The following is a 26,584-nucleotide window of genomic DNA, read 5'->3' on the forward strand; positions in this document are numbered from 1 at the left end:
ACTAATGCAGATGGTATGTTATGTGGAAACGTCACCATGAAGCTCATACGATTTAAAGAATTTTTCGTTCTTTTTTTTTTTTTTTTTTCTGGTTTAAACCAGTTGGTTTTCTTGGAAAAAAAAAAAAAACAGCTGGTTTAAACCAGCCAACCCTGGTTCTTTGTCAACAAAATTTAGTCGAAGATATGGTACAGAGTCTTTTGTGTAACGTCTGGATACATGAGTATTGTGCGGGTGTTTCAGGAGATTAACGTGCATTCCAATTTGATTTTCGTGCACATAAGGTGTAGCTGTCTGTTTTCCATAAATATACATACTTTACGTTTCATAGGATTATGAACAATGTTGCACATTGGATCAACAATATGGATATTTGTTCTTTAATTATATGTTCTTCCTCGTATTAATAACACTGAGATAAAAGAATGTGATATATCAAAGATATATTAATTTGTTTTACTTCTAGGTCGCATTTCTACTTAGCTTATTTCTAAAGTGTTATTTCTGTGCCCGGTTATTTACATTGCAGTATTTTTTCTCTTTAAATATGTATTATACCTCATCTTAATTTAACATAAACAAAATAATGCGATATTCCATTTAAATGATGATTTGTTTTACCGATATGCATTAATGTAAAATTTGCGTGTATTCTTATGGCGGTGCGATTCTGGCTTCACATGGTGCAATTTGGGAAACCTGTTGCGTAAATCGCATCAATTGCAGGCTGCTAAAATATCATTACTTTTATCATGATAATGATAAGATATCATTATGAAATCACTGTAAAAGAATTGGAACACTACAAAGTTCAATACGACTAAAAAATCATTTTAAATTTCTTCAAAAGTTTCGAATTAAAACAATTTATGTAAAAAATGGTGCGATTTTGGCTACTATCTCTATTTAGTACATACATTTTGCCTAAGAGTTTTAATTTTTTTGCGGAGAGGGGATCGGACCCCGCTAAATACGCCCCTATTATCTGGAAACACAAACAGACGTGGACACAAAAGAATTTTCGTCTTAAATGTCCATGGTGATTTCCCCGTTGGAATAGTTAATGGTTTAAAAATCCTATAAAGCAGGATTCACTCGTTACCCGTTCAAAACGGTATTTTCCCATAATCATCATCTGCATGACACTCGTTTTCATGTTGTGCTTACATACATTCGAGTCTTATTATATTATGATTATTATTTTCCATAATCGAAATAACAGAACAGAAACGAGATTTTACTTCTTTTCTCTTTAAATTAATTTATTTCGGAATTTGATTTAAATCAACGATATTTATTGAAAAAAAAAATCAAGTGATTTAAATCTTGATTAAAATCGAGATTTAAATCAATTCACCCTGTTTGTCATCCTTGTAAGTGTTGATTTTGGTGTACATTAAGAATATGGAGGCACTATTTTGAAGATTTACGGGTAAAATCTATAGATTCACAAAGAAAGAGTAACATATAAGGAACTTCAACATTAGCATAATATGATAGAAATAGTCTAATCAGTATGCCTGTAACTGAAGCAATGAAGTAGAACGACGATAATTATAGTGTCATTGTTGTGTATCTACCGTACATAAAGGAATTATACTCAATATGAACTCTCTCCCAAAGTAGTTTTGAGCCACATTATAGTAAATAGCGCTCCCCTCGGTGTCCTAACGCTCTTGCAAATTGCCTACTTTCACCTGCAATAAAATTCCTAAGCTACTTCACAACAGTGTCATCAGCGCCCTAACCAGCAGTGCTACTTTTCTTCTGGGGGATTAATAAATATTCCTTCCCGCAAGCATGCCTAATAAAATAGAATATCGCCAATAGTTTAGTGGTTTTTATGCAGATAAATATTTTCAGATACGGCAAAGCTGAAGCTGTTGGCATACATGAAAGAAACTCTTAAGTCATTTTATGGTTACCCCATATTGTCAATCTGTACGATATAACTGGTAAATCATTCATTAAAAAAAAAAAAAATGCATGTTAATCTTTTTTAGTACGCGAAATTCTCCCTTCTTTGTTATCAATGTTTCATATTGCACCACGATGAGGCGCTGTAAACAAGTGTGGATCAAAAGCTAATTTGACGAAGAGTGCACTATGCACTTTTGGACACGGCCATTATTATTTCTAAAAAACTTATTACTTGTTGCAGCTTGATATTTTGTTCGAACTACTTTTCGCGGACTTAACAGTAGTCAAATGGTGCAACTCATGAAGCCCATACTTACGAGGCCAGTGCAAAACGTTCACTCACAGCTAACTGCTTTTATTTATCTGAGTCCTGATCTTTCGATACACAAAATAATAAGCAAGTGAACATTTTATGCAGAGTAATAACTAACCTAGACATGACATTTTATATCACTAATATATTTGGACCACTTTTGTGAAGTAAAGGTTAAAGTAGTGCCGATTCATGATCTGAAAACTCGTATTTGTAATATTTATGGAAGAAATATGTATCATTATTTTAACAGAACACCGTATAAGTATCAAAATATGCGGGAATACTACCTCCGAGATGCGTAATAGAGTAGACACAAATGATCCAAATTCGAAGATTTTAAGCAGGGAATTGTCAATAGGGAAACCTTTATAAAGTGAAGTGAAAAGGTAGTGCGCTAAGGTTAACTCATGATGCGCAACCACACAAGTATCCCACAAGTAAGGAGTGAAGCCACTATTTGAAAGCAGTGTGTTACCCCATTGTGCGCAACTACAGATGTGTCCCACAAGTAAGAGATCTCCAAGTAAATGTGCAAAGTATATGTCAAGACCTTTATGTTGTGTCCGCAATCACGTGTCTCACGCTAAAACGAGCAACGACTTCGGCGCTTGACCCCGCAAGCACCTGATGCCTTCGCACACGGTACTCCTACCCACGCTATCTCTAAAGCCTGTCTCAGACGGGACTGAAGTAAGGCTGCGATTCAAGATCTAAAACTCACGACCTTACTTAACGATTGTGTGAGAGGTAACTTGCCCTTAGGTCAGGTTGAAATTTTCTGCTGTCTTTATTTTGATCCTGACTTGGAAGAAATAGAAGCAGTTTCTATTTTCTTCTGGACTTCCATACAACTACCAATCACAAAAGAGTAGCGCCTGACGACATTCAATTTTATTTCTCGCTGTAATTTCAAAACAATGCTGCCTGGACAAGAGAAACATTAATAATATTAATAGAATCATATGAAAAATATGAATTTTTAGATAATGTGAAGCACGATTTATATTATTTTAAAAAACTGCAAGAATAAAGACCTTAGAGAAGGTATGCAGTAAAGTAAGTAGTGTCCGCCCGAACACAACAGGTGTGAACAAATGTAATTTCATCTTTTAAAAGAATAAAAATAGGTTATTTAAATATGTTGTGCAACTTGTATAGGAAAAAATGTAACATGTTTTAAAAAAGCGTGCAGGTTTACTTTTGGCGCATCACTCGAAATAACTTCAAAAATTAGAATTCCTTTACTAATTTCCTTCTTATTGTTTTCTAAATGATTTGTGCTGGGCGACATGAACATATCCACAACGCACAGTTAAAATTCAAGGGGGTATTATAAGCAATTGTTGAAAAATTATAATTCTTTTACTATTTGCCTATAAATACAGCGTCCGGATGCATGCATAAAAACTACAGCCCAAAAAACACAAAACAACCTGCGCTAGGTCGCCACTAAAAAGCACGAATGTTATCTAACCGAAGCTGGAGGGCCCGAGTGTTAGCGACGGGGTGCGTCAGTGAAGGCGGGTAACCGCATAAGTGAGGGTAGTGGAAACGAATGGGTTTTGGCAATGATACGAGTTTCAATAGCATTTGTCATGGTTTCATACTAGTAGCGTTTCACTTGTAAACAAAATACAACTTCTGTACACTTGTGCAGAAATTCACCGCCGGTGGAAAATAGTTTCTATACAGGCATCTTTCATATGAACTCACTTATTTTATCCGTCACTAGCAGCGTTCACCCCGCTTCGCTGCGGTCACCCCGGAACGCAATAAACGTTGTTACTTAGATAATTTTTACTTTTTCGCTTTCAAGTGATATGATAAAAACCATAGAAGATTGCATTAAATGTTAACATTATATCGCCTGTCATTTATGTTAACCCGCCCCGCTTCGCTGCGGTCACCCCGGAACGCAATAAACTTTGTTACTTAGATAATTTTTACTTTTTCGCTTTCAAGTGATTGCAGTAAATGTTAACATTATAGCGCCTGTCATTTATGTTAACCCGCCGAGTGACACGGTCATGCGGGTTGCATATAAATACGTTTATTTTTACCTATGATGATCTAACAAAGGATTTGTACGTTATGGACACTTGAATGGTCAATTATCTCAAGACACTGGTAATTAAAAATTAAAGTGATATGATAAAAACCATCTAGGGTCCAAATCCTAATAACCCCCCAAAAATAAAAGAAATTGGTTCAGCCGTATTAGCGTGATGAGGGAACAAAGGATTTGTACGTTCTCTTTTATATATATAGATAAGCATTTGTAATAATTTTACACTAGTAATTCTACACATATAAACATAAAATTCAGGTATGGTACGCGAAAAGTAAACCAGCACCAGAAACAGAAACAATGAGAGTTAATTGTCATCAATGTTGTGTGGCCTTCGTGCAATTTTAGGGAACAGTTCTACAATGCTGGCACAATACAGAAAGTCCGGGTGTAGTGCATGAGAGGAGCTCCCGGCGCGGTATAAGTTTACTTTATGGGTAATGTGGGCATTTTTTGTGGGTAGTGAGCTGAGCGGATACACTCAGTACCTATACTAGAAAATTGCTCTTTCTTTATTTTAGCTTTCTTCCGCACCTGATAACTGTCCTCATTTACATATGTGGACAAGTCATTTGATTTTCAGTTCTACAGTCTGGTGGATACAAGGATCTACAGACCTTTTTCAGCTGATACAGACTCCCTCTTGTTCGTATCTTGATGCCGAATTTTCGGAGTTACTAATTTCAATAGCGTATGGAATTCTGAATAGTCCACTCTGTAGATTTTTTTTTATAGGAACGAGGATCTCTATGCAATTCATTATTCACCATTGAAAATACGTGCTTTACTGTGTATTATTGGGGCGAAGAATTCACTCCCTGACCAGCAACTCCTCTTTACTCTTTCTCTCTCGTTTTTTAGGGGGAGGGGAGGGCGGATTTTGTGTCAACAACGGAGCAAATATCACTGCTACGGCTATTTCATCTTCGGATGAACTCATATTCTGAAATAAATAAACGATAATATTTACAATTACGAAAGTTGATTGCCCTGTGCGTAACACATTCTTCAAGTGTTTTTGTCTGTTTAATACACCGACCACGAGAGGCTCTGCTGGTAAAACCTACCTAGTTTTAAGGATCGTCTGAGACCCCTACATCACCTCAGGATAAAAGAAATTGTATGGAAGTTTGAGTTAAGCAACACTGTTAAGTTTTAGCCTGGATTGAGGCCTTAGTTCAGATCCGTGTGAGATGGGCTTAACCCGTGGATAGAGATCCGAATCCCCTTGTATAGGTAAATAGTGATTTTGTAGGCAGTTGTAAAGAACGTAATCAATTTCAATTTATACCGATAATACTTAACCCTACTAAAGTGGATCTGCACCCAGAAGTAGGCTTGCAGATTTTGTAAACGTAAAACCGGGACACGAATCTCAGATTATATATAAAATCAGGGTTCCTACTCATTTGATCAGAGTTAATTAATTACCTGTCTTTTCTCCGTTACTGCTCATAATTATGCACAGTTAATACAAATGAAGCCCCACAGGACATATAAAAAGAATGTGAAAAGGTAACAAAAAGAGCTGCCTGGCATCCCTCATTCCGAATTCCGGTTTGTTGTGCTTAACACAACACGTATTGCGCCAATTACAACACACCCTCCCCTTTATGATTGAAGATATAATTTATTCTTTGTTGTTACATCACCTGAGTCAGAAACACTACCAAGAAATACTAATGTAGCATTTAGCAACAAAAAGTACATTTACGCTATATTCAGAACGATAAACAAAAACTAAATCGTTTGAAAGATACTCAGGCTCTCTAAAATTTTTAGCAGAAAACAAAATTCAGTATCAAATTAAAATAAGACACATACTTTCATGTGTTTAACTGTCAACTCTTGTGCTAGAGTAAGTTGTTGGGAAATTTTAGCCTGAAAATTACCAAAACCTTTATCAGATAAAGATAAAAATATAAATCCAAGATTACTGAATGCGAGCACAGCATCTTTAGAATTATTTATCCACACATGGGAAAATACATTAAAGACAACTAAGTTCTCACAAAGGGAGGTCACAAACTGAGTCCGCTGAGATCCGAACGAGACAATTGTGTTAGCATTTGGTGTGTTAAACTACACGAATCCCAAAGTTATACGTGCCACCGGTCGAGATATTGTGAGTTAGAACATATTTTGTATTGTAAAAGCTATTAGGTGGCAGAATAATTTGAACCGGGCCATTTGTTCGAAAACGATTGGGTAGATGGAAAATTCGGCGAACACGTATATCATCATATTCAATGGCAAATTTTTCGGATAAAAAGTTTGTCCCCGAGTCCCCTGATGGAGCAAGTCTCGACTCTCTACGACAACTCTATGCAAAATAGCGGCGAGTCAAAATGTAAACAAAAACAATTGAAAAGTCCATGGCCACCTATAAATCGGAAATGGCGAGACAAATGTGAAAACAGGAAAGCACATGTGGCATTATTTTCAAAGTATAACGATTTAAAGAAAAACGTCTTGTCTCAGGACCCCCACAGGGTCCCAGGTGGGGTCCAACTCAAAGTTTTCAAATAGCAGGGGGGTTAAGTAGCACATCGTGTGAAAGCTGTTGTTAAATGAAAGAAGATGGACCAAGTCTCGACTTTCTAGGATAATCCTGGACAAAATGACAGAGGGTCAAAATGTAAACACAAACTTAATTGAAAAGTCTATGGCCACCTTGAATCCAAGATGGTTGCTTAAAACCTATGTAGAAAATATAGGCACTCCAAATTGCTGAAGCTAGGAAGACCAAATTTGGTATGAATGTTGATCAGTACGTGTAGATGACGAAAAGACAGCGACATCTTGAGTTCAAAATGCCGGACTATGTATCACACGCATGTCCAGCTCAAACAACTGGAGCTGGAGAAGAGAAATGTATTTACGTTTATTGTCGATAGTAGATACCCACAAAAAGTCAAAGATGTATCATCAATAATCCAATATGGCTGCCATCCTGAAAAATGAGTTTGTACATAAATGCTGACAATTATGTTGAATCTTCATTCATTCGACCCGTTGAAATAAAGAGATCTACGAATGACCTGATCGAAGTACAGAAGTTGTTGCCACCAGGTGGCAGCTCTAACCACCGCAGCAAACGTTTGGAAGCATCATAGAACAGATACTGCTATTGTTTTTATTCATTTAATTATTTACCATTTCGATTATTTCTTACTTCTATGTTATTCTAACTTTCATTTTTATTCTGCTTGTATCATACATAAATTAATTCGTCATCGTGAACTCTTCTTCCATTTCACAACAGCTTTCAAACGATATGCTACTTAACCCCACTTGCCTTCGAAACTTTTGAGTTGGGACCCTGCGGGGGCCCTGGGACAAGACGTGTTTATTTTAAATCGTTGTATTTTGAAAATAATGCCACAAGTGCCTTCCTGTTTTCACATTTGTCTCGCCGTTTCCGATTTATAGGAGTGGCCATAGACTTTTCAATTAAGCTTTTGTTTACATTTTGACACACCGCTATTTTGTATAGTATTGTTGTAGAGAGTCGAGACTTGCACCACCGTCTTCCATTTTACAACAGCTTTCAAATGATGTGCTACTTAACCCGTTTGCCATTTGAAACTTTTGAGTTGGACACGTATAACTTTGGGATTCGTCTAGCTATAATGTATCAAATATAATCACAATTGTCTCGTTCGGATCTTAGCGGAGCCAGTTCGTGACCTTGCGTTGAGTCGATTTTGAGTTTAACGTCCCGTTCAGCAGCGAGGCTATATGAGACGTGAACCTACTGATTAACGTGGAATCCGTACCACATGAGCTCCCGCCGGGAATCGAACCCGGGTCTCCCACGCTAATTCGTTACCTTCCATTGTCAGAAGAAATTGTACCTAAGAAGACGGCAGGCGGGACAATGTAAGACTGTTTAAATGCGATTAACATGCAGCGACTGAGAGCAATATAGCAATTGTTGATTAAAGTTCGAGCGATGAAGCAGTTCTGCGCTGCCGATTGAAGGATAAAATAACTATACCTAGGTAGTTAAAGCCCGTCATCGAGAAAAAGACGTTCTTTTCTACTGAAAGTGATATTCAAGACATATGTCCCCTCTTGAATATATTTTTAAAATCCTTTTTTTCCCTCTGGAAGCTAAACAACCCATAGGACGAAAGAATGGATGTGATTTCAAACTTCGAGTTGTTTATTTAGTAAAATTAATTGGCTACACAAATCCGAAAACCTCTCATTTTTAGGTGAAATATACGAGTACTAGTTCTTGCAGGTTGATTTTTTTTTTCAATCATAAGAAGGAAATCCGGGACAAACAGGCGTCTCGAAAGCCTTTTTCGGGACAGTTAATTCTTTCATTGGAAACCGGGACGTCTGGCAACCCTACCCAGGAGTGCAACTACTCCCATAAGAAACTACTTTTAAAGGAATTAAGAGTCGCTTTTGTAAAGTAGTAAGAAGTGAAGAAGGAAGTAAAGGTATCAGAATTTATGTATGGTTCTAGTTTGTAAATATGCACCATCAAATTTTCATTTGTCTCCTAAGCAATCCCAATCTAGGTCTAGTTTACATTACCAACGCCAATCAGTATATTCTTCTGCATAACTGTCTTCCGATAATTGAAGATCTTGTAGTATCAGTGATGTATGGTCGCCTACCTACAAATCAAGATCATACCATCGAACTTCAATACAAGCTAAATTTGTACGCAGTGCGTTTCAGGGTGAATCTGGAGTACCCTCGCTTGATGCGACCGTCGGCGTTAGTCGAATTACGGATGCATAAATTTGTAAAAATGTACTGAATATCTAGTGTTATTTCAACAGAGGGGTTATGTTCAGCAGAAGGGGTCCTGAAGCATGTAAAAAACACAAAATTTACAGAAGAAATTGATAATGCTAGTACTTAGACGTAACATAACGTAACCAAATCTAACCTCAACTAACCTAACATAAGCAGAATTCTATTTTTTTGGGGGGGGCGGGATTATGCCGGACGCCTACACTAACATAAACTAACCCAAACTCACCTACTCTAACTTAACCTGACCTAATGTAAATAGAAATTACCAAAATTGGGCAAGTCTTTACTTTGACTCCAACTGTGACTTTAATCGGTTCTTATAGGTTTAGTAACATTGTGGCCCTTGTACTTATAGTATAATTCTTAACTTCGTATAGTAACATTGTGGCCCTTGTACTTATAGTATAATTCTTAACATCGTATAGTAACATTGTGGCCCTTGTACTTATAGTATAATTCTTAACAGAAGTCACAGTTGGAGTCAAAGTAAAAATTTGCCCAAAATTGTATCATTTTTTGGAAACTGAACACTAGCCCAACAGAGGAATATAAAAGAACTCTGACTCGTTAATAACGTTGTAAAACATAATCCAAAGTGTACACTTCTAAACACGTAACAGTCCAATTGGAGGTCACGATGCACTGAATTTGTATGTGAATGCAGTGTGCTGAGTCTTGATCCGTAATAACAATGCTGTCTGACTCGTACGGCATCATCTAATAACATGACGAATACTGTTTTTACAATCCTTGCATACACACGTAACTTCGAACGCAACCCGTAGCACTTTCGCGCTGCTCTGACTCGGTTAGACACTACTCGTACTTCATGCAACTTAAAGGTTTTAGCGTATCTCCAGTCTCTGTATTTATAATCAATACGGTTAGGCCCTCCTAAAGGGAATCTGCACTCAGGGTACTTACGTATGCAACTCCTGCTACAAGAAATACCAGAGTATTCCTTAATGAAAGACGTATATTACCTGAATTCATCTATATCCGTAAACAGTATAGCATGCAGGTCTGTTAGTGACTATGTGTACGTAAAGAAAGAACTATTCCTTATGTCAATCTCCCCTCATGGATGAAATTATTTCCATTATTCGTATAAGGATACTAACTGGTAATACTAGTGAAAATTAGACCAAAATTTGCACCAAAAGTACCTACTTGATCCAAGTTCCAAATTTCTGTACAAGCGTACATGTTTCATCGGAAAAGACACACACGATTTCAATATTTGAATAGTATTCATTTTTGTTCCTTCTCCAATATCAGTGTGGAGTTCCTCACCAATTCACATTTGATCACTTGTAAAATATTAAATCTAGATATTCATTTACGCTCCATGTCTTAAACTGAAAGTATTACAAATGCATTTATTTTTTTTCTATTTATTTTGCCAGAGAACAACATTAAATTTCGATTCTCTTCATCACATGCTATTTGTAAACATAACTTGAACTCTTCTTCTTCTTCTTCTTCTGCGGTTTTAATTGCAATAGTTCTTCTTCTTCTCCATTCCAGTAAAGTTACGAAAGGGGTGCCTAAAACATATAATCACGCAATCTAAGTTGTAAAATTGACTTATGTATAATACACCCCACAGGCAGTAAGGAGTTCCTTTATCTAATCACAAAGATGGCACACACGAAACTCCAAAACAAAATTTCTTCTACTTCTTAAAATGTACTTCTTAGGGAGGATAAATGTGTAGTAACTTACTATTTTAATTCATAATCCACGTTAAATTAGTATACACACAGGTGGGCATTTACTGTACAGATGAGGCAAGGCAACGCGTAGTATCATTTTTGTTGCGATAATAGCCACACCATTTTTGCGCTGGGCTATGTACCGCGTTATTTACAATGGCTGGCAAAGCATAAGGAACACATTCCCAATTGTTCAGGTGCCTTCGGAAAGATTCCTCAAGAGATTGCGTTAACGAAACGCAGACTTTGCGAATTAGATTATTATAATCAACTTAGAAGTTATTTAAATGTTTGTTTCTCTGGTTGCGAAGCAACTGAACATGGAACGACCTCTTTGATCTGTTCCAATCTTTCTAATAGTTTTGGTGGCAAGCTAAGAATCTTAGACTCTATGTTATGATATATTAAGTTTTCTATTAACGAATTTAATCTTGGGGCCTTTAAACATTCTTTCCTGTGGTAGGAGTTGCATCCCTGTATGCAAATTCAGTTTAAGGGGGCTTAACTGTCATAGGTACAAATACAACGTGGTGACATTTGCCATAAAACGATTAACCAAAACCATTAGTCGAATTTAGTATGTAGCATCGGGAGGCAAGAAGCGTATATAACCAATTCAACGCATGGGAAAAACAACTGACCCACACATTATTGTAGACTTGCTTCAATAAGAAACAGACGCGTCAGCGATTGAGGGATAATGAAAGGAAGCAAAGATAATGAGAAGAGTACTTGATATCACATAAAACTCCATGACTTACGGTGAGACATCTTCATCAAGGCTTACTATATGGTGAATAGCATACATTTTGCATTACGGTTATCCCATATTTTAACGTGTGTTAGACCTAAGGTATCCATATTATTTCTTTTTAATACTTACATATTGTCATTTTGAAAAACATTACATATTTCTTTTGTAAATTTTATAAACCTATGTTCCCACATTATTAACCAGCATAAAATTGAGGAGCGTAACGCAAGGGAAAAAATGCATATGACTGCTATGCCTATCACCGAAATATGCCTTAAATGTATAAAAGTTACAATTGCCCTTCCAACGTTTGCTTTGCGGTCCGCAACATTTTGCGAAGACTGATGATGAATGTGACGCCAGGGAACTAGAAGATGACAACGCCCTATTCGCGCTGGAGTTTCTCGTGATATCAATTAAGTAAAGCAGTGTGGGATCATGTCTCAGGAAAGATGACAGACCGTCGTCCTCGCCAAAAAATGTTGGCAATGCAGTGCCACGAGAATAATTGGAGAGCTAAGTAATTCCGATCTGGAAGTCTAGCAATAATGGTGAGAGGAGCCAATGTGCTGAGCACAAACCACTTCAAAGGCATGAACGCCACAACTCGAATGGTAGGCCTTGGTTCCCTACGGGATGCTGTACCAGGAGTTCAGTTTTTAAAGTGAAACACTTATTTTCTCTACAGCAAAAAAGAAAATCTCTTTCTGCCATCCAACTGAGTGATGTAAAGAGCCTAAAAATAATTCTCTTATTAAAACCGATTTTTGCTGATTTTATCCCGGTTTTAAATATTTTAATCTTGGTTGTTGCTTCAGTTGGAGTCTGTGGGCGGAGTTGTTTTCTAACCGTTCCAGATACATGTATAGTCTACTTCGTATACAAATTCCTTGAAAAAATTGTATATACAAGGTTTGATGAATATATATATATATATATATATATATGTGTGTGTGTGTGTTTTGTGTGTGTGAGGTGAGGTGATTTTTAGTTTAGCGTCCCTTTTCAGCAGCGAGGCTATATGAGACGTGGACCTACTGATTAACGTGGAGTCCGAACCACATGAGCACCCGCCGGGAATCGAACCCGGGTCTCCCACGCCAAAGGCGCGTACGCTAACCGCTTAGCCACGAGGGAGCTCTGTTTTGTGTGTGTGTGTGTGTGTTCCAGCATGACTCTAGAATACCTGGAGAAAATTTTACCAAACTTGGTACACATATCACAATCTGGAAAACAATACTGTGTGGGTAAGGTCCCTAGCACAATCTAGTGGGAATGGGAGCGGAATACGTTGAAAAATTGCCGAAAAACGACCAATTTTAGTGTCAAATTCAGAGTTTTGGGGTTCAATGTGTTGATTTATGACCATTCCAATGCCTTTAAATAGTAGTTCAGCCCCTGAATTGTAAGATGGTAAAACCTTCTAGCACAGCTGAAACGGAATGGGAGAGCCTGACATATAAAAATAATCGTAAAGGGATATTAGTGTCTAATCCCTAGTTTTGTGGTGTCACTGAGATAAAGTGTGGCATTTCCGATGCCGTTTAAATCCAAATTCATACTTCATGAATACCCTTGAAGGAAGATGATTACATGCAAAACTAAATGAAAATTACCGACATTGAAATTATGTGTGGTCCATTTTGTACCCTTTAATGGGTATAAAAATGCAAAATTTGGATGAGAGCTTTAGTATATATATATATATATATATATATATATATATATATATATATATATATATATATATATATATATATATATATGTGTGTGTGTGTGTGTTTGTGTGCGTGTGTACAGGTGTCCATTTCCTTTCATGAGACATGAGTACATTGGCCCACCCCTTAAATTTGGGAATTGTCAAAAAGAAAATTTGTTTGTGACACTGTAAATTTGAATGGGACAACTTATTCCCTTCAATGGATAAATAACTGCCAAAAGTTAGTACGATCACGTGGTCGGTTTTTAGCCTATTTTCTCTTGTTTGATTTTGTTTTATTGCCTTTTATGGTTATATAGATGAATATAGGCGTCCTTGACATGGGCACATTGATGCTTCCCTCTTAAATTTTTAGTAGGGTACTTAGGCACATCCATAATTTGGGAATTATCAAAAGATGAAATTTGGTAAATATCAGGATTGACATGAATATAAACACTCGCGAATGGCGGGCAAGAGCTATTTTTATTTGATTTTCTTAATCACTCAAACTATCAAAATTTGATTGATGACCTCTGTGATGTAGGTAACTTTTCTCCCACTCGGGAAGGGTGGGGTGATGGAAAGGACTTTTTTAATTTTTTGAGCCGAATGACCTTTTCCACAGTACATGTATCACATGATTTTTTACTTTTTTTCAGTTTATTTGACACGCAAAATCAAGAGAAACATTGTTTCGGAGTACTAAAGAATTGATTGTGGTTCGATAAAATTAATTGACTGGAAAAGAAGAAGACAGGTCTCTGTAGGGAAACAAGAATCGCCTGTGTAGATGACGTATTCTTGTAGAAAAAGAATGGTCACTATTACCCCATATAGAATTTTAATTATTATTACATATTATTTATCTTAATTTGTCTTTTATTGATTGTGATTGTGATTTGACTATTGCAAGTCCTAGTGTTAAAGATGATGTGTTTTACTTATATTCAAATCAAACATTAATGGAATATTAACACGAGAAAATTTTTATGAAGGTTATGTACAATTATTAAATGACATAGACTATCTCCTCGATTGATTGATTGATTTTAGTTTAGCGCCCCTTTCAGCAGCGACTCTATATGAGACGTGGACCTACTGATTAAGGTGGGATCCGAACCACATGAGCTCAAGCCGGGAATCGAACCCGGGTCTCCCACGACAAAGGCGCGTAGGCTAACCGCTTAGACACAAAGGAGCTCAATTATCTCCTCGAATTAGTGGAAGTTTTAAGAAAAGACAGAAAGAAATTGGACATAACGGATTGAAAAAATGTATTCGAATACTGGTAGTGTTTCATGTGTGTTATATAGTGCTTAAAACATTAGTGTGAATTATCCATTAAAAAGTATAAATGTATACTTAAATAATAATCCAATTGAGTGTAAGGAATGCAAGTTAAATATTGTTAATGGCTGTACTCATCTTCATAATACTGGCACATTTGCAGTGAAGTATTTATCTCTTGATAAAACTCTTAGTGAACCCTTTTAAGTGTATGAACAAGAACATAGTGAAATTTCATTTATATGCCCTATGCGTAAATCTTGTGATCTTTTAATAAATACAGATTCTTAACTATTAACTCTGTACATCATGGCCAAAATTGATGGTAATCCATCAGATAGTTCTTGAGACTGTTTGTTTCACTGACGGACAGAATGAATATATGGCTATAGAGCAGCGTTTCCCAACCGGTGTGCCGTGAATGGGCCGCTGGTGTGCCGTGAATGGGCCGCTGGTGTGCCGCGAGGAAATCGAAACAAATTATTAATTCTATAGCAATCAAATCGCAAGTCAAAGGAAAAATGTATATTTGTATTTCACATTATTATGAACCTCTACTTACAACTTTGTTTCATACCGTGTTACTTTTCTGTACATTTTTAATGTTGAAAAAAGTATTTGTTATCATTGTTACGACTATTATTGCTTCTTCATTGCTGCAGACTATTTCGTAACTTGAAATTTTAAAATATCATTCAATCCTTTCGACAAAGCGAACATGCATACAAATTACCTACATTTGTGTTTTAAAACTAAAAGAGATTTGTTTGTTCGTTCGTTATTTAGTGATCTTTCTTCTTAGTGAAAGGTTGGATACAGTTTTCGAAAAAGAAAGCTTAATTTTAAAAGCCTGAGTCCAATATTTCATCGCAATTGTTTTCTATTTTTAAATTAGAATTAAAAATAAGCATAATGATTTACCACGGGGAAGAACCAGTGATTGAGCTTTCTTCTCTGTGAGAAGGAGATCAGTAATCACAGAGAAAAATACCACGGTATTATATATATTTACAAATAATAATAACTATGAGTGTGCCGCGAGAATTCAAGTTACACCCATAGTGTGCCGCAAGTTGAAAAAGGTTGGGAAACGCTGCTATAGAGTTTTGATAAACTAAATTCGTTAATGAGTGATGATGGAACAAATATAAGAAAGGGAACCAAGAGTAGGCCTACCACCAAGAAAATTTTCGAACACAAAATTAGCCATCGAAAACCCACATGTCCTGGGTTAGAATACCATAGATGAAAACTCTACCACTGAGTCATCAATCACCCGCTTATTAGTTTTATTAATTATTATATTAATATAAATTAATGAATGTATGCTTATGTTAATTATTGAACAATTACATTGTATACTTCGTAAAGTCAAAAATTATAAATTTGTATTTACTGTACATACAGTGAGCGCAGAAAGTGGTCGTACACCTATGCTATTGAAACGAGAATGCCTGAGAAAAAGAAACAGAAAATTTAAGATGTGTAGTAACACACACAATATGAATAATGAAAACTAAGCTTTATGAATATATCAATAAAGAACCACAAAGACAAGTTTAATGGTCAGAAAGTAAATAAATTCCGTAGAAAGTGTATAGAGTAGACACAAAAAGTGATCGTACACCTGACGTACGAATACGAAACAGATACCACAACTGGGGTTCACTAGTATTCACCTGAGTATACACCTCTGTATAGCATGACGAGTAACAGAATGAGTTTAGTTGTGAATAGGAGTGGAAAAACTGCACGGTGGGCTGTCAAAATGGGAAGCAACCGAACAGAAACAAATGAGGAGACAAAAAAGTAATTATTAAATTGCATAAGAAGGGTAAGTCTTTGAGAAAGATAGCAAACCTTGCAGACAGGCCTCGTTCAACAGTACAAACAATAATTGCGATGTATAACAGTAGTAGAAAATGGATCGATCTGGGCCATACTAGAACATACTAGAACAACTCAGGAGCCCCTGGGAAATCGAGCATCGTGAAACGTCAACCCACGGTCTTTTACGACCTCCATTTTAGGGGTGAATTTTTTCCCTTTTATGAGCACTTTTTAGGGGGTGTATTCGTTCTCTTTTATGAGCACATTTTAAGGGATGAACTCGTTCCCTTTTATGAGCATATTTTTCAACCGCTATTTGAACATAACAGAACATAAGACTATGTAACATAGCAGAACTAGTAAAAGAGCATGGCTTATTTTTCTACCCTTATTTTAACATAGTAGAAATACTAGAGACTACGTAACATATCAGGGGTGTATTCATTCCAACCCTTATTTTAACATAGCATAGATTTAGACTCGTTCTCTTTTATGACCTCCATTTTAGGGGTGAACTCGTTTCCTTTTATGAGCATATTTTCCATCCCCTATTTTAACATAACGGACATAGCAGATAATATGAAACATAACAGGGGTGTACTCGTTCTCTTTTATGAGCATATTTTTCAACCCCTATTTGAACATAGCACAGCTAATAAAAGAGTATGGCTCTTTGCCATAACAGAAATCACACAGAGACTACGAACACATAGCAGAACATAAGACTACGTAACATAACAGGGGTGTATTCAACCCGTATTTAAACATAACAGAACTAGTAAAAGAGTATGGCTTATTTTCCAATCCCTATTTTAACATAGCAGAAACTACGATCACACATAGTACTCGTTTTTCGAACCCCTATTTGAACATAGTTCATGAACTCGTTCCAACCCTTATTTTAACATAGCAGTTGGCCTATTTTTCCACCCCTATTTGAACATAGTCCATTTTAGGGGTGAACTCGTTCTCTTTTATGAGCAACGAACATAGCACATAACACCTAGCAGACATAAGACTACGGGGGTGTATTCGTTCCACCTCTATTTGAACATAGCAGAGATTATTTTCTTTTACGGGGTAGCAACCACCAACCCTCCTCCTTTCTCATCCAGGGCTTGGGACCGGCAATGGCGGGGTTTAAAAAAATAACATCATCATACTCTCATAAATGAATAAAGCATAATATCATTAGCATCAATAGTGGTAAGTGAGAATTTGTTTAAGAAATCGTGCAGTGAATAACCAGATGCACGACATGCAAGATATAAAAAACAGTAATGTCCACAAAATTGAGATAAATCACCTTGAATACGTCTATTATTCCATGTATAATACAGACAGTTTCGTTTTAAAAACCTTATATGATGTTGTTGTATATAGGGAGGTATACCATAGCTATCAAAATACTCTCCCACACACATATTAGATATATAAACAGCAACCCAATGTTCACCAGGCTTATCACTAGAATCAGTATTTATAATTATGGCGGCTGGAAATGTATGAATAAACAAAGGCAACTCATCTGCAGCATATACACCAATAAAATGATCTTTAGGTAAATTTTGTTGTAATGCTTCATAAAGTTCAATTGTGTTTAACATTTTTTTATTTAATTAATATATATTTTTTTCGGGAAATCAATTTCTAATTCTGAAGAGAATTCACCATAAATAATTGCTGTTACAGGAGATGGCAGTGCTTCTTTACAATGAACCTCTAAACGTACACTTCCTTGCCATTGTGGACTAGTATGAAATGCAGCACTTGCGCTTGAATCAGGAGTTAAATCAAACACCAGTAGAGTACAACCATTAGGATATTCGGCAAGTGAAATATCATTACCTTGATTAGAATAATAAATACCTGAACCTGTAAATAACGTAGAATATGCTTGTATATATAGCTTATTATCAAAATCAGGTTGTATTGATTTGGATGGGACAGGTGATCCATCAACATACAGTGTAAAAAACGACATACTACAATGTTGAAAATTGATCGGATTTGTTTGATAAGTACCATTGAAAGCAGCATTAGTAACAAAATCAATAATAATACGTTTAGGCACTATGCCTGAAAACAGATCTGGAAGTGTACTATCCATAATTCCTTGTGGCAGAGTTTCTGTCTTCACCTGCACTTTTGTTAGGGGGTATTTTATTCTAAATTTAGTATTTTGTAATACTTTATTTTGTGCTATTTTAACTGCTGGTGATACATCAACATTTTTCACAAGCAATGTTGCATCTATAATTACAACTTTTCCATCAGCATCTGCGTCACCCATTAGACAAAATGTAGGTTTAGCTAGAATTAGTTTAATACGCAGTTGTACACCATTCAGTAAAAATTTCTCCTGATTGAAAATATCAGCATGAATATAACCCAATAATTCAAATGACTGACTTAAAGTAGTGAGAAGAAAACGTTGTTTAAATCCTAAATTACCATCGGCTACACTGTCCATATGCCCTGCAGTATCTTTAAACCACATTGATGTCTGAAGATGCGTTGATTTAGCATTAACATTATAATTTAGTAGTTTTTCAATATACGATCGATATGGATATGTATGTGAAGAGTAGGAAATAAGTTGATTATTCAAATATAACTGCACTTCACTGAACATTGCATTGAGAAAATCATTTACAGGACCAATTTTCTTATCGGCAGAAGTTAAATTAGAACCATCTGATTTAGTAATTGTACCTTTAATATATAACATTGTGTGCGGTAAGTCCATATAGTCATCCCCATGACCGGGGACAACAAATTCTATTGGTGCATTATCAGATATTGAAGCCACAGGCTTATATGGAACTATTTTATTACCTATAATACTGGTTTGAGTGGGTAAACCAGCAAATAAATCTAATTCTGATTTCATAGACACACACTGCATTTTTCTCTTTTTCTTACTATTAATATTCACACATGGTAAAATTTACAATACTGTATTACGTCTACGAAAATGTAATTTTACACATACACTGCCATATTGGAAAGGAAGTGGATTACCTGTACTATCTCTTAAATAAATAATAATTTGATCAAATTGTTTACGTTGCAAGGGCACATAATGAGGATTGTCAAAAATATGTACATTATTAATACCATGCTCTGTAATATTTGTATTTATAATACGTAACAATGGAGCTATGGTGTCATCTACCATTTGTGGTTCTACAATATCACTGTAAATATTCATAAGTGTAGGTAGCGCTTTTTGTAAATCAGGTGGATAACGAGCATGATGCACAACTGCAATATCTTCCTGTTGAATATGGTCAAAACCTAGTAATCTGGCTAGTTCAGAAGATAGGCGTACTTCTATATGCTTCTCTTGATCTTTTATTACTCTATTAACCTCAATTCTCTTTACAGATGCTTTGACTTTTAATTGTAAATTTAATATATCACTTTTATGATTAATTTGAGATAAAATATTATCAACATGATAATAGTGGCCTGGTAAGATTTTAGTTATGTTCCAGTTTTTTGTATTCATGATACGGTAATAAATATTATTTGTATATTTGGAAACTTTCTGAAATGAACTTGTATAATGTACTTCAACAACAGCTGTTTCCCACACTCCCTTCTCCAGTACAATAGGATGATATAATTTAGTAGTATAACAAGCAAGAGTGTTTTGAGGAAAATATTCCATAGAACTATTGCTAGGAAGTGTGAGATAGAAACTATCACTTTGCTCCATAATCAATCAAAAGTATCTTTGGATCTTTTTATCCGCTTCACACCAATAAATGAACTTTCTTTCTTTTTCTTCCAGATCCTTCCAACACCTGATTTAATTTATTTTGAGCTTTGTTTTTTAAATTTGTTTTAGCTTCTTGCCACCGATCTTGCAAAGACTCTTCAATAGGTCTATTATTATCTAGTACATCTCCTGCTACATTAATTCCTGTACGTATCAACTCTTTACCAACAGTTTTTGCACCTTGTTTTAATACAGGAAATACAGTACGGAATAAACCTCCTAGAAAACTACCAATGCCATAACGTTCTTGATATGCTGTAACTTTATATACGTTATAACCACCTCCTGCTTGATTAGTGTAATATTTAAAGTATGGATCATTCATCTTTCTTTCTATATACTCAAAAGTATCAATAGATTACAATAGAATGTTAGGATTATTGCTTATAAGTACACCATTTGCGTTTACGGGGTGGAGGACCATTCTCTTCGTTCTCATCATCCTCTTCGACCTCTGTTAGTTTTCTAATATAATCTATTCGTTGAGGATTACCAATGTACTCTAAGGGTATATTGGCTTTTGCTAATAATGTAGCAAAAGGTTTCCAACCGGCAACTGAAATATTTTTCTTACGACATCTAACAAAATCGGATATCAGATCCACTATATTTGCACCTGGAATTAATTTATTATTAATATTCACATTTCCATTATCGTCCCATTGAATATTAGGATTTTGTTTCAATTTACGTAATAAAGGTCTTGCTTTACGTTTACAAATTTCAGGGAGAGTAGATATTATTTCATCCTCCTCCTCCTCCTCCTCTTCTTCTTCCTCCTCCTCTTTATCAATAGTAGTAGTAGTAGTAGTAGTTGCTGTTGTAACTGCTGCCGGTTTTTGAATTATATTTAAATATTTTTGTAAGACTTCTCTATATCTTATCCATTTTTCTTCTGCATTTAAACTTTTATTATTTAAAATTTCTTTCGTTTCATCATCAAGATTAGATATCGTTTGATAATTATGTAATTTTTCTGGTGAGATTAAAATAAGTGTTTGTGCGTTTTGCATAATTATTTAATTAAACTAGATAGTATACCTCCTAAAATAAGTGCAAGCAATGCAGTAAGAAAACCACCTTTTTGTATAATTATTCGTTTTTTCTTTTGTTTTAATGACGGACCTTTTTTCACCAAATATCTCAGTTCCTTTTTATATTTTTTAATTTATTTATCTCTTTTTTATTTAATAGAGCGTTTCCCTGTAATACGTTATAGGAACATTCCCAAATAGAGCGAATTAAATCAGGATCTGCATTTTGTAAAATTGCCTTACGTGCTTTCGGTTTTGACTTTGCTAAAAGTTTTAACAAATGTGCATTTTCCTTACTAATCATTTTTTTACGGCTATTAAAGCACAAATAGTTGTTAGAATATAAACCATATTGCAATTATTTTTTTACAGGCACATAAACATAATTAAAAGAATCTGTTGGAAAGATATTTGTTCGAACTCGCTGCTCATCAGGGGTATTTTGTTTTAAATCAAAGAGTAAATAACCATGTGCAATTCGAGTTGCATCTTGATATGCTTCTTGAATAAATTTTGTATTACCTGGATACAATTGTCGTGCGAGATAAATTATTTGAGCTTGGTCTCTAGGACTTTTAAAACAAACAATATAATGACAATTTAACGAAATATCCCGCATTCCTTTTTGTTGATAAAAAATATTCTGTGTTATAAATATTACACTTAGATTTCTATGATGGCTACCTTTAGTAAAAATACCAGGGAAGCAAGAAAGTTCGTGCGCTTTTGAACCACTCCCGCTTCCATTTGGCTGCTGCGGCGACATCTGTCCCCGTAGCATGAAAGTTTTGACTGTTTGGGAAAGCTTATTCATTGACGCATCAGCCACGGTGAATATAACAACGCATTTGTCAGTGTAGTGTGTAAAAATCGCTCGTGATCATGTCAGTGTCAAATGAAGTTTTTAGAGCTTGTTTGCTTTACGAGTTTAAATTGGGGATAAATGGTACAGAAGCAGCTAGAAAAATATGTGTTGCGCTCGGAGAGGGTGTAATAAGTAAATGTACAGCACAAAAATGGTTCCAGACCTTTTCAACTGGTGACGAGACCTTTCAAGATAAGCCTCGCTCTGGGAGGCCTAGATCAGTGGATATGGACCACCTGAAGGCCTCTATTGAAGATTATTCCAGTCAAACATGCGAGGAACTTGCTCACCGATTCGAGGTAAGCAGGAAAATTATTCGGGTAAGTCTGCATCAGTTGGGGAAGACCTGAAAACTGGGTCAGTGGGTCTCTCACGAGCTGACCGCTATGAGCCAAGTTCTAAGACTGAATATCTGTTCATTTTTGTTGACGAGACACAAAATATGTCAGATTTTGGACCGTATAATAACTTGTGACGAGAAGTGGGTCATGTATGACAATAAAAAACGGTCATACCATTGGCTATCACCGAATGATCCGAAGCCTTTGACTGCAAAACCGAACATCCATCAACATAAGGTTTTGCTCTGTGTTTGATAGACTACAAACGGTATCGTGCACTACGAATTCTTGGAACGTGGTAAGACAATTACCAAAGATGTGTACTCATCACAACTGAGGACGGTAGCCACCAAACTGACCCAGAAACAGCCAGCACTAGTGAACAAAAGAGGTGTGCTCTATAACCAGGACAACGCGCGCCCTCACACCACAAAACAGGCGCTGGAAGTAATCTCAGAACTTGGTTGGGAGATTGTATCTCATCCTCCCTACTCCCCAGATGTCGTCCCTTAGGATTGCCATTTATTCTTGGCCATAGACAACTTTATGCGTGGCAGGCAGTTCAAGACTGAACAAGACGTCAAAAATTCAGTTGCTGAGTTTTCCGAGTCTCGGGAACAAATATTCTACAAAACTGGCATTTACAAGCTTGTTGAGCGCTGGGAGAAGGTTGTAGAAGCAAATGGAGGCTATTTTGCCGAATAAACAAACCGTTAAAACCCTGTAGTTGACAGTTTTCTTCCATAGTATAAAAGCGCACGAACTTTCTTGCTTCCCTGGTATCTACAATCCGATGGTCACACTCACGCATTAAATCATCAATAATTACAAGAAGTGGACCCTCGTGTGCTTGAAATTCATTATTTTGAAGTAAACCTTCTTTAAACGTGCAGTCTGAAACAATATCATACAACGGCTGCCATTCACCATAACACCATACAATATTTTTAAATAACTTACTATAATGGTCAAGAAATGTTTTAACAAAATATGATTTTCCACAGCCTGTAGGACCTGCTATCATACATGTAAACGGAATTTTCCACTGCATATCTTTTTCTCTCTCTATTACAGATATATCACATTTATTTTAAATAACGTTTTTAAATATTTTGCTTTATTTTCTCCTTTACATAAAAACACAGCGTTTGATGAATAACAAATTTGATTTAATATACTTTTTACTTGTGATACTGATAGACCTCGTGATGATGATGATGATGATGACAATTTAACTAAGCAACGAAAATTTACAGTGTTGTTAGAATGTAAAATAGAAAATTCACCTTTTGAAATTATAAAATCTATAAGAAATACTTGTGACGACATGCTTCACCTATAAATTCTTGACTTTTCTTTTTTTTACAATATAGTATGCTTTAAATCAATCCAAGAATTTTCACTTTTTGGCAGACCTAACCATTTCACATAGGCCTTATTATTTTTCTTTCGCAAAACTTTTTCAATTAAATATGTTTTTGGAAATTTCGTTAATTGTAATTCATGTCCGTAAAATCTTCCTTCAATAGTTTTATTATTTGAGTCTACTAAGTGATATATTGGAGGATTAGTGAAGAAAACTAACAATTCGAAAAATTTCTGTACTCTAATTGCGTGTAAAACCTCTATCAAAACCAAGACGCTTAAGTTTACTAATTCTTACATATTCACCTACCTTAAATTTACTTTTTCTTTTTATCACAGAAAACGTTTTGCAATAGATGTTTTTCATTTTCTTTTTTAATAGCGTCTATAAGTTTCATTTTAATAGTGGAATTAATAGTATTATTATATTTATTTAGTAATTCCGGCAGAATGCCAATCCATTTATAATTTCCTTGCAGTGTAAATTGTCTCCACATTAAATTACGTAATGTTCTATTAAATCTTTCAATAATGCTTGCTTTCACATCACTGTACGTGGCATAATGTTTAATGTTACTTTGGTTCATCGCCTTCTGAAACTGAATTATAAAATTCTCGACCCATGTCAGTTTGTAAAAATTTGGGGCTTTTGTTTGCTTTTCTCAGTACTGTTATAAATGCTTTTGTAATTCCTTTCCCGGTTTTATTTTTCACAGGAATAGCCCAAGCATATTTAGAGAATGTGTCTATCACAGTTAATAAATATTTAAAATTTCGATTAATGTTTGCTATACCTTTCAATTTTCCACTATTCATTTACACTAAATCAGCTTGCCATAAATAATGAATTCCTTTCGTTATAACGGTTATTCGAGGATAGTTTCGTCTTGCACCTTTATGTAATTCTGCAACTATTTGTTCTCTAACTGATTGTGACATATTTTTGTTTATCAATACTATTACACTAATATATATACAAAAACTAAAATATCATATTTACAATATACAAATCTCTCATGTTAAATCTTTATTATGATACCCCCAAGGAACAGTATGTATATTACAATTTAAAATTTTTCTTTTCTCATCATACGGATCTATTGCTAATTTTGTTACGTGATTTGTTGTTAAATTATGATATTTACTTTTAATTTCAAATTGTGTTTTATGAATCGTTTCGTTTTGAAATAGACATGATTTATAATGGTCAAACGTAATTTGTTCTTTAACTACATTTTCCTTGATCCCTTTAAATTTTTTCAATTCTTTATATTCATCAGTTTTTATTGCATAATTTTTTGCTCGTAAACCAACATATTCAATGATAGGAACTCCACTTAATTAATCTTTCATTTTACCTAAACCGTGTTTACTTTTTGTGTTATATAAAGCATGATTTTCCGCATAATTAGAAGTATCAAAATACTCGTTCATGTCTTTTATATCTTTATAAATATCGTCGGTTTTAATATAGTAAATGAAAGAGTGAGTATCCATGTAAGTAATACTAATCTTATCTCCATATCGAGGTTTCATTATATTGTAATGGAATTCGTACATTGCTAATTTGGTAATTCTAAAACTGTAGCTCCTACATATATCTGTTTATTTAGAGTTACAGATTTTTTTAGCATATGGAATAATGCAAGATTGTCTCCTAATTTACCCAGTTTTGAAACTGACCTACTAATTTTTTACACTTTTTTCATTATTAATTAATTTTATATCAATGCGTTTTCGTAATTCTCCTTTGTTTTTCCGTATACAGAATTATTTAGTAACTTATAGAAATCTTTTTCAAATTCAATTGTAGCATTTGCACGACGCTGAGTATTTTCTTGTATATAAGATGCAAGCCATTTAGATTGACGATACCATAATATTTTATGTACTTTTACCAATATTAAACATTGTTTTAGATAAAATTGTAATACTCTATAATGCAAGATATAGTTCGATTTTGACTTAAGTGTTAATAGTAATTTTGAATATTTACCATTCGGTGGAACTTCATTGGTGGGAGCACACGGAAATCAGAATGGTATTCGTGTAAATAATTTGGATACTCTAAGTCCACTTCTAGAAAAAAAAACCCATTCACTGTCAGTGGACCAATTGATAATTTTATTCTTGTCTTGCCAATTGTCAATTTTGTCCTCCCACCGAAAACCACCATATGGTAAATAATCAATCATTGATAGTCCGTACAGATTGTTCATGTCAATATACAGTAAATAAGATTTTTCTTTTTCCGCATCAAAATCATGTACGTAGGGATTATTAGCTTTGGCATACCTTAATACAGCTTGTGTGATGCCTCCACGAATCGATTTTTCTACAAACATATACATATTGATATCTGATAAAAGTTCAACTTTTGTTTTATATAACATGGCTTGTCATGCCAAACCAGGTGCAGTAAAACTATTAATTTGGTCAATACTAAAAGCATTTAAACACGTCTTTCGAAAATTTTCTAATACATCAGCTGTGAGAAGTACATCACATTTTAAATATAGATCATGGTAGTCCCCTAAATTTTGACATTTAAACACACGCCAAATCAGTTTTGCATATTGATAGTCGGTCTCGGAAATTTGTATTCCATTCAATTTGCTATTAAACGCCTCTCTTCCAGATAATTCAGTTTCTTTAAATGTATCTAAATTTGTTATGTATTCATAAAAATAAATTCCCTTACGGAGAATTAAAGGAAACTTATCGTCGGAAAAATATTGCTTTTTATATACTAATGGTTCAGGTTTTATTTTTGACACCAAATTTTCGAGACTGTACGGAAGAAATTTATATAAGTCTACAA

The 26,584-nt window shown here is 35.0% G+C and overlaps 1 protein-coding gene across 2 annotated transcripts in view; it reads right to left on the reverse strand.

The window, feature by feature from the left end:
• Window positions 1-10,549, reverse strand: part of mRpL46 (mitochondrial ribosomal protein L46) — a 47,839-nt gene extending 37,290 nt beyond the window's left edge. The window contains exon 1 of one of the 2 annotated variants that reach the window (XM_081762145.1): window positions 10,254-10,549. In XM_081762145.1, coding sequence (XP_081618271.1) covers window positions 10,254-10,338 — 85 coding nt within the window. In that variant the 5' untranslated portion in view covers window positions 10,339-10,549. Of the gene's footprint in view, window positions 1-10,066; window positions 10,092-10,253 lie in introns of those variants that run through there. The other variant, XM_081762146.1, reaches the window with a different exon arrangement.
• Between the last annotated feature and the right edge of the window lie 16,035 nt (window positions 10,550-26,584).

The sequence above is a fragment of the Thermobia domestica genome, chromosome 6, assembly GCF_964235325.1.
Source record: "Thermobia domestica chromosome 6, izTheDome1.hap1.1, whole genome shotgun sequence".
NCBI lineage: Eukaryota > Metazoa > Arthropoda > Insecta > Zygentoma > Lepismatidae > Thermobia > Thermobia domestica.